The following is a 9,792-nucleotide window of genomic DNA, read 5'->3' as shown; positions in this document are numbered from 1 at the left end:
CAATGTCTTGGGGGGAGTGTTTGCTAGTGCTGTTGGGGAGGAGTTAAACTAATATGGCAGGGGGATGGGAACCAATGCAGAGACAGAGGGAGACAAAAAGGAGGCAAAAGCAAAAGACAGAAAGGAGATGAGGAAAAGTGGAGGGCAGAGAAACCCAAGGCAAAGAACAAAAAGGGCCACTGTACAGCAAAATTCTAAAAGGACAAAGGGTGTTAAAAAAACAAGCCTGAAGGCTTTGTGTCTTAATGTAAGGAGTATCCGCAATAAGGTGGATGAATTAACTGTGCAAATAGATGTTAACAAATATGATGTGATTGGGATTACGGAGACGTGGCTCCAGGATGAACAGGGCTGGGAACTCAACATCCAGGGGTATTCAACATTCAGGAAGGATAGAATAAAAGGAAAATGAGGTGGGGTAGCATTGCTGGTTAAAGAGGAAATGAATGCAATAGTTAGGAAGGACATTAGCTTGGATGATGTGGAATCTATATGGGTAGAGCTGCAGAACACCAAAGGGCAAAAAACGTTAGTGGGAGTTGCGTACAGACCTCCAAAGAGTAGTAGTGATGTTGGGGAGGGTATCAAACAGGAAATTAGGGGTGCATGCAATAAAGGTGCAGCAGTTATAATGGGTGACTTTAATATGCACATAGATTGGGGGAGCCAAACTGGAAGCAATACGGTGGAGGAGGATTTCCTGGAGTGCATAAGGGATGGTTTTCTAGACCAATATGTCGAGGAACCAACTAGGGGGGAGGCCATCTTAGACTGGGTGTTGTGTAATGAGAGAGGATTAATTAGCAATCTTGTTGTGCGAGGCCCCTTGGGGAAGAGTGACCATAATATGGTGGAATTCTGCATTAGGATGGAGAATGAAACAGTTAATTCAGAGACCATGGTCCAGAACTTAAAGAAGGGTAACTTTGAAGGTATGAGGCGTAAATTGGCTAGGATAGATTGTTGAATGATATTAAGGGGTTGACTGTGGATGGGCAATGGCAGACATTTAGAGACCACATGGATGAACTACAACAATTGTACATTCCTGTCTGGCGTAAAAATAAAAAAGGGAAGGTGGCTCAACCGTGGCTATCAAGGGAAATCAGGGATAGTATTAAAGCTAAGGAAGTGGCATACGAATTGGCCAGAAATAGCAGCGAACCCGGGGACTGGGAGAAAATTAGAACTCAGCAGAGGAGGACAAAGGGTTTGATTAGGGCAGGGAAAATGGAGTACGAGAAGAAGCTTGCAGGGAATATTATGGCGGATTGCAAAAGTTTATATAGGTATGTAAAGAGAAAAAGGTTAGTAAAGACAAATGTAGGTCCCCTGCAGCTAGAATCAGGGGAAGTCATAACGGGGAACAAAGAAATGGCAGACCAGTTGGACAAGTACTTTGGTTCGGTATTCACTAAGGAGGACACCAACAACCTTCCAGATATAAAAGGGGTCAGAGGGTCTAGTAAGGAGGAGGAACTGAGGGAAATCTTTATTCGTCGGGAAATTGTGTTGGGGAAATTGATGGGATTGAAGGCCGATACATCCCCAGGGCCTGATGGACTGCATCCCAGAGTACTTAAGGAGGTGGCCTTGGAAATAGTAGATGCATTGACAGTCATTTTCCAACATTCCATTGACTCTGGATCAGTTCCTATTGAGTGGAGGGTAGCCAATGTAACCCCACTTTTTAAAAAAAGGAGGGAGAGAAAAAACAGGGAATTAATGACCGGTCAGCCTGACCTCAGTAGTGGGTAAAATGATGGAATCAATTATTAAGGATGTCATAGCAGTGCATTTGGAAAATGGTGACGTGATAGGTCCAAGTCAGCATGGATTTGTGAAAGGGAAATCATGCTTGACAAACCTTCTGGAATGTTTTGAGGATGTTTCCAGTAAAGTGGACAAGGGAGAACCAGTTGATGTGGTATATTTGGACTTTCAGAAGGCTTTCGACAAGGTCCCACACAAGAGATTAATGTGCAAAGTTAAAGCACATGGGATTGGGGGTAGTGTGTTGACGTGGATTGAGAACTGGTTGTCAGACAGGAAGCAAAGTGTAGGAGTAAATGGGTACTTTTCAGAATGGCATGCAGTGACTAGTGGGGTACCGCAAGGTTCTGTGCTGGGGCACCAGCTGTTGACATTGTACATTAAAGATTGAGACGAGGGGATTAAATGTAGTATCTCCAAATTTGTGGATGACACTAAGTTGGGTGGCAGTGTAAGCTGCGAGGAGGATGATATGAGGCTGCAGATTGACTTGGATAGGGTAGGTGAGTGGGCAAATGCATGGCAGATGAAATATAATGTGGATAAATGTGAGGTTATCCACTTTGTCGTAAAAACAGAGAGACAGACTATTATCTGAATGGTGACAGATTAGGAAAAGGGGAGTGCAACGAGACCTGGGTGTCATGGTACATCAGTCATTGAAGGTTGGCATGCAGGTACAGCAGGCGGTTCAGAAAGCAAATGGCATGTTGATCTTCATAGCGAGGGGATTTGAGTACAGGGGCAGGGAGGTGTTGCTACAGTTGTACAGGGCCTTGGCGAGGCCACACCTGGAGTATTGTGTACAGTTTTGGTCTCCTAACTTGAGGAAGGACATTCTTGCTATTGAGGGAGTGCAGCGAAGATTCATCAGACTGATTCCCGGGATGGTGGGACTGACCTATCAAGAAAGACTGGATCAACTGGGCTTGTATTCACTGGAGTTCAGAAGAATGAGAGGGGACCTCATAGAAACGTTTAAAATTCTGACGGGTTTAGACAGGTGAGATGCAGGAAGAATGTTCCCAATGTTGGGGAAGTCCAGAAACAGGGGTCACAATCTAAGGATAATTGGTAAGCCATTTAAGAACGAGGTGAGGAGAAACTTCTTCACCCAGAGAGTGGTGAACCTGTGGAATTCTCTACCACAGAAAGTAGTTGAGGCCAATTCACTAAATATATTCAACAGGGAGTTAGATGAAGTCCTTACTACTCGGGGGATCAAGGGGTATGGCGAGAAAGCAGGAAGGGGGTACTGAAGTTGCATGTTCAGCCATGAACTCATTGAATGGCGGCGCAGGCTAGAAGGGCTGAATGGCCTACTCTTGCACCTATTTTCTATGTTTCTATCCTGAGACTACATCCCCTGGTTCTGGATTTCCCCAACATGGGGAACATTCTTCCTGCATCTAACCTGTCCAGTCCAGTCAGAATTGTATATGTTTCTATGAGATCACCTCTCATCCTTCTAAACTCCAGTGAATACAGGCCCAGTTGATCCAGTCTCTCCTCATAGGTCAGTCCTGCCATCCCTGGAATCAGTCTGATGAACCTTCGCTGCACTTGCTCAGTAGCAAGAATGTCATTCCTCAGATTAGGACACCAGAACTGAACACAATATTCCAGGTGAGGCATCATTAAGGCCCTCGATAACTGCAATAAGACCTCCCTGTCCCTATTTTCAAATCCACTAGCTATGACGGCCAACATACCATTTGCCTTCTTCACCGCCTGCTGCATCTGTATGCCAACTTTCAATGACTGATGTACCATGACACCAGGTTTCGTTGCACCTCCCCTTTTCCTAATCTGCCGCGATACAGATAATATTCTGCCTTCATGTTTTTGCCACCAAAGTGGATAACCTCACATTTATCCACATTATACTGCATCTGCCATGCGTTTGCTCACTCACCTAACCTGTCCAAGTCACCCTGCAGCCTCTTAGCATCCTCCTCACAGCTCACACCGCCACCCAGCTTAGTGTCATCTGCAAACTTGGAGATATTACACTCCATTCCATCACCTAAATCATGAATGTATATTATAAATAGCTCGTGTCCCAGCACTGAGCCCTGCGGCACCCCAGTAGTTGCCTGCCATTCCAAAAAGGACCCATTTATATTGACTCTCTGCTTCCTATCTGCCAACCAGTTCTCTATCCATGTCAGTACATTACCCCCAATACCATGTGCTTTAATTTTGCACACCAATCTCTTGTGTGGGACCTTGTCAAAAGCCTTTTGAAAATCCAAATACACCACATCCACTGGTTCTCCCTTGTCCACTCTACCAGTTCCACCCTCAAAAAATTCGAGAAGATTTGTCAAGCATTATTTCCCTTTCATAAATCCATGCTGACTTGGATCGATCCTGTCACTGCTTTCCAAATGCGCTGCTATTTCACTTTTAATAATTGATTCCAGCATTTTCCCCACTACTGATGATAGGCTAACCGGTCTATAATTACCTGCTTTCCCTCTCCCTCCTTTCTTAAAACGTGGTGTTACATTAGCCATCCGCCAATCCATAAGAACTGATCCAGTGTCGATAGACTTGGAAAATGAATCCCAATGCATCCACTATTTCTAGGGCCACTTCATTAAGTATTCTGGGATGCAGACTATCAGACCCTGGGGATTTATCGTCCTTCAATCCCATCAATTTCCCTAACACAATTTCCCGCCTAATCAGGATTTCCTTCAGTTTCTCCTTCTCACTCGTCCCTCCATCCCCGAGTATATTCGGAAGGTTATTTGTGTCTTCCTTCATGAAGACAGAACCAAAGTATTTGTTGAACTTGTCCGCCATTTCTTTGTTCCCCATTATAAATTCACCTGAATCTGACTGCAAGGGATCTACGTTTGTTTTTACTAATCTTAGTGAGACCTCACCTGGAATATTGTGTTCAGTTTTGTTCTCCTAACCTGAGGAAGCACATGCTTGCTATTGAGGAAGTGCAGCGAAGGTTCACCAGACTGATTCCCGGGATGGCAGGACTGACATATGTGGATCGACTGAGCTTGTATTCACTGGAGTTTCAAAGGATGAGAAGGGATCTTATAGAAACATATAAAATTATGACGGGACTGGACAGGTTAGATGCAGGAAGAATGTTCCCCATGTTGGGGAAGTCCAGAACCAGGGGACACAGTCTGAGTACAAGGGGGTAATCCATTTAGGACTGAGATGAGGAGAGTCGTCATCACTCAGAGCGATGTTAACCTGTGGAATTCCCTACCTCAGAGAGTTGTTAATGTCAGTTCATTTGATATATTGAAGAGGGAGTTAGATATGGCCCTTACGGCTAAAGGGTTCAAGGGGTATGGGGAGAAAGCAGGTAAGGGGTACTGAGGTGAATGATCAGCCATGAACATATTGAATGGTGGTGCAGGCTCGACGGGCTGAATGGCCTACTCCTGCACCTATTTTTTATGTTTCTATGTTTCTATGTTTTTCTCTTCACATATCTATAGAAGCTTTTGCAGTCAGTTTTTATGTTCCCAGCAAACTTCCTTTCAACTCGCTTTTCCCCCTCCTAATTAAACCCTTTGTCCTCCTCTGCTGAACTATAAAATTCCCACAATCCGCAGGTTTGCTGCTTTTTCTGGCCAATTTATATGCCTCTTCCTTGGATTTAACACTATTCTTAATTGCCCTTGTTAGCCATGTTTGAGCCACCTTCCCCGTTTCATTTTTACTCCAGACATGGATGTACAATTGTTGAAATTCATCCATGTGATCTTTAAATGTTTGCCATTGCCTATCCACTGTCAACCCTTTAAGTATCACTCGCCAGGCTATTCTCGCCAATTCACGTCTCATGCCATCCAAGTTACCTTTCCTTAAGTTCAGGACCCTAGTCTGTGAATTAACTGTGTCACTCTTCATCTTAATAAAGAATTCTACCATATTATGGTCACTCTTCCCCAAGGGTCCTCGCACAACAAGATTGCAAATTAGTCCTTTCTCATTACACATCATCAACTCTGGGATGACCAGCCCTCTAGTTGGTTCCTCGACATATTGGTCTTGAAAACCATCCCTAACACAATCCAAGAAATTCTTCTCCACCATATTGCTACCAGTTTGGTTAGCCCAATCAATATGTAGATTAAAATCGCCCATGATAACTGCTGTACTTTTATTGCACGCATCCCTAATTTCTTGTTTGATGCTATCCCCAACCTCACTACAACTGTTTGGCGGTCTCTACACAACTTCCACGAGCGTTTTCTGCCCCTTGGTATTCCGTAGCTCCACCCATACCGATTCCACATCATCCAAGCTAAATTCCTTCCTTACCATTGCATTAATTTCCTCTTTAACCAACAACGCTACCCCACCTCCTTTTCCTTTCTGTCTATCCTTCCTGAATGTTGAATACCACTGGATGTTGAGTTCCCAGCATTGGTCGCCCTGGAGCCATGCCTCCATGATGCCAATTACATCATATCCGTTAACAGCTATTTGTACATTGAGTGTTAGAGACTGTTGGGAAACTAGCGCTCATTGATTGAGAGTTGGACAATGGGAGTTCATTGATTGACAGAGAGTTTGGCACTGTCAGATAATTAAGTGACTGAGAAAGAATTGAAGAATGGGAGCACATGAAGAGATGAAGGTGGTAGAACAATGGGAGCTGATTGAGCGATGCAGAAGATTTGGTAATGGAAAGTCCTTGACGGATACAGACAGTCGGACAATGGGTGCTTATTGAGCGATGCAGAGTTGCGCACTGGGAGATGATTGAGTGAAGAAGTGAGTTGGACAACTGGATCTCATTGAGTTCTGATGAGAATTGAACACCAGGAGTTCATTGGGTGATTGGATGACAGTTGGAAATTTGGACCGAAAAGTGAAATGGAATTGGTACAGTTTATACAAATATGTAAAAACCATGTATTGGTCTGAATGCCAATAATTCTATTCTCCAATCTTTGTCTGTATCCTAAATTAGAAATGTTCTCTCTTCCGACAACTTGCTACACTCCCTCTTCTTTGTATCAAGTCAGGAGTGTGTTGAAATCAAGACTCATTGCATGATCTACTCCAACTCATTCAATGTCAGGAGTACTCGACACCGCCGTCTGATATGGTCTTCATCCCACAATCAGCAGGCTCTCAATTCTGAACAGAGGCCTTTCCTCATCATCATCCATGCTTTACGTTGCCTTCTCTCCCAATGTTTCCAAGCTCGGTGTCATCTTATAACACATGTGTGGGTGTAATTACTAACCGTCACCTCTCTTTCCCTCTCTGGCAGCTAACTTAATGACCATCGTGATTCTCTCTCGTGGTAGCTGTGGCCTCGCCAGATGCACAGGCCGTTACCTGGTCTCCATGGCAGCGGCGGACTTGCTGGTCATCATCTGCTGTGTGATGTTGAACTACTTGGGATCTCTCTACTTCCCCTTCTCGATCCTCACCTATTACCACGTGTGCAGCCTGAAAGGCATCATGAATGCCGCGGTGGTTGACTGCTCGGTCTGGCTCACTGTGGCCTTCACCTTCGATCGATTTGTCGCCATTTGTTGCCAGAGGTGGAAAGTGAGATACTGCACAGAGGAGACGGCAGCGCGGGTAATAATGACCATATGCACGGTGAGCTACCTGCGCAATATCCCGCGCTACTTCATCTATGAACCGGTTATCATCCCCAGTTCATTCCCTGGCTGTAGACTTCGCAATGTGTGCACAAAGTCCCCCTGGGCTGTTTACATGTGGTCCGGCACAGCCTTAACCCCTCTCATTCCCTACGTGTGTATCTCGCTGCTCAACGCTCTCACCGTCAGGCACGTTCTCGTGGCCAGTCGGGTCCGCAGGGCATTCCGGGGTCAAGGTGGCGATGGGAAGCAAATTGACCCCGAGATGGAGAACCGGAGAAGATCCATCATCCTACTCTTCGCCATATCGGGCAGCTTCATCGTGCTGTGGATTACCAGAGTGGTGGACTTTGTGTTTCAGGAGATATTGCTGGACGTGAGCCACAATGTCATAGTCAGTCAAGTCGGCGACATGCTGATGTACCTGAACTCCTGCACCAACACCTGCATTTACGCTCTCACCCAGGCTAAGTTCAGGGAGGAGATGAGGCGAGCCGTCACACAGCCCATTCATCGGTTCCTGAAACTCATCAAAAAATAAACATCAAAGCAGAGTTTGTTAACTCATCGACCCAACCAGCAACTGCCCGCAGGGGTGGAGTGGGGTCTGGACAACCGTAACGAGCCGAGATTCTGCCAATCATGTCCCATTTAGATGTTGTGTTATATGTTTAAAAAAACAGACAGTTGTGGAAAAGTGAGTCAGCGCATCAAGGGCAAAAAGTTGAGTTAACAGTGACAAGGAAGGAGAGAAGGTGAACCTGGGCTGTTCAGGGCCGATCATCGCTGGAGCAATTCCACTCCCCCTTTAGTCTCCCTAATGTCTTCTCACCATCTATGATCTGTCATCCAACACTTTCACATTTTCACCATCTACAAGGTACAAGTCAGGAGTGTGATGGAATACTCTCCACTTGCGTGGATGAGTGCAGTTCCAACAACACACAAGAAGCTCGACACCATCCAGGACAAAGCAGCACGCTTGATCGGCATCCCATCCCCCACGTTAAACATTCACTCCCTCCACCACCGGTGCACTGTGGCTGCAGTGTGTACCATCTACAAGATGTTCTGCAGCAATTTGCCAAGGATTCTTCGGCAGCACCGCCTAAACCCGCAAGCTCTACCACCTAGAAGGACAAGGGCAGCAAACACATGGGAACACCATCACCTCCACGTTCCCCTCCAAGTCATACCCATCATGACTTAAAAATATATCGCTGTTCCATCATAGTCGCTGAGACAAAGTCCTGGAATTCCTTCCCTTACAGCACTTAGGGAGGATCTTCACGACACATTGGGTTACATAAGAGCATCAGAAATAGGGGTAGGAGTGGGGCATTTGGTCCCTCGAAACTGTCCCGCTATTCAATAAGATCATGGCTGATTTGATCTTGGGGCCCAGTTCCACTTCCTTGCCTGCTCCCCATAACCCTTCATTCCCTTATCGTTGAAAAATATCTCTAGCACCACGTTTAATATATTGAATAACCCAGCCTCCATAGCTCTGGGGCAGAGAATTCCACATATTTATGACCCTCTGAGAGAAGAAATTCCTCCTCATTTCAGTTCTAAATGGGTGACCCCTTCTTCTTGAATTATGGCACCTGGTTCTAGATTCCCCCATGAGTGGAAACAATCTCTCTACATATACCTTGTCAAGCCCCCTTGGTATATGTTTCATTAAGATCATCTCTCATTCTTCTAAACTCCAATGAGTATAGACCCAACCTGCTCAACCTTTCTTCATAAGTCAACCCCTTCGTCTCCAGAATCCACCACGTGAAACTTCTCTGAATAATCCCCAATGCAAGTATATCCTTTGTTAAATACGGAGACCAAAACTGTATGCAGTAGTCTTGGCGTGGCCTCACTGATACCCTGCACAGTTGGAGCAGAATTTCCCTGCTTTTCTACTCTGTCCCCCTTGCAATAAAGGCTAACATTCCATTTGCCTTCCTGATGACTTGCTGTACCTGTATACTAACTTTTTGTGTTTTATGCACATGGACCCTCAGGTCCCTCTGTACCACAGCACTTTGTATTCTCTCCTCATTTAAATAATAATTTGCTTTTTTATTTTTCCTGCCAAAGTAGATAACCTCACACTGACACAAAAGCAAAATACCTCAGATGCTGGAATCTGAAATAAAAACAGAAAATGCTAGAAATCTCAGAGGGTCAGGCAGCATCCTCTGGATAACCTCACACTTTGCCACATTATACTCCATCTGCCAAATGTTTGCCCAATCATTTAGACTGCCTAAATCCCTTTGCAGATTATTTGTATCCTCCTCACAACTTGCTTTCCCACCCATCTTTGTATCATCAGCAAACTTGGCTACATTACACTTGGTCCCTTCATCCAAGTCATTAATATAGATGGTAAATAGTTGAGGGCCCAGCACCGATC

The 9,792-nt window shown here is 45.1% G+C and overlaps 1 protein-coding gene across 1 annotated transcript; it reads left to right on the top strand.

The window, feature by feature from the left end:
- Nucleotides 1-898: 898 nt before the first annotated feature.
- Nucleotides 899-7,920, top strand: LOC139240775 (probable G-protein coupled receptor 139). The gene is made up of 2 exons (XM_070869253.1): nucleotides 899-932; nucleotides 7,040-7,920. The coding sequence occupies exons 1-2, from the start codon at nucleotides 899-901 to the stop codon at nucleotides 7,918-7,920; spliced, it is 915 nt and encodes a 304-aa protein (XP_070725354.1).
- Nucleotides 7,921-9,792: the final 1,872 nt, after the last annotated feature.

This window comes from Pristiophorus japonicus, chromosome X (assembly GCF_044704955.1).
Source record: "Pristiophorus japonicus isolate sPriJap1 chromosome X, sPriJap1.hap1, whole genome shotgun sequence".
Lineage (NCBI taxonomy): Eukaryota > Metazoa > Chordata > Chondrichthyes > Pristiophoridae > Pristiophorus > Pristiophorus japonicus.
Note: the sequence above shows the minus strand (reverse complement) of the source record. Positions and strands in the feature narration are given on the sequence as shown.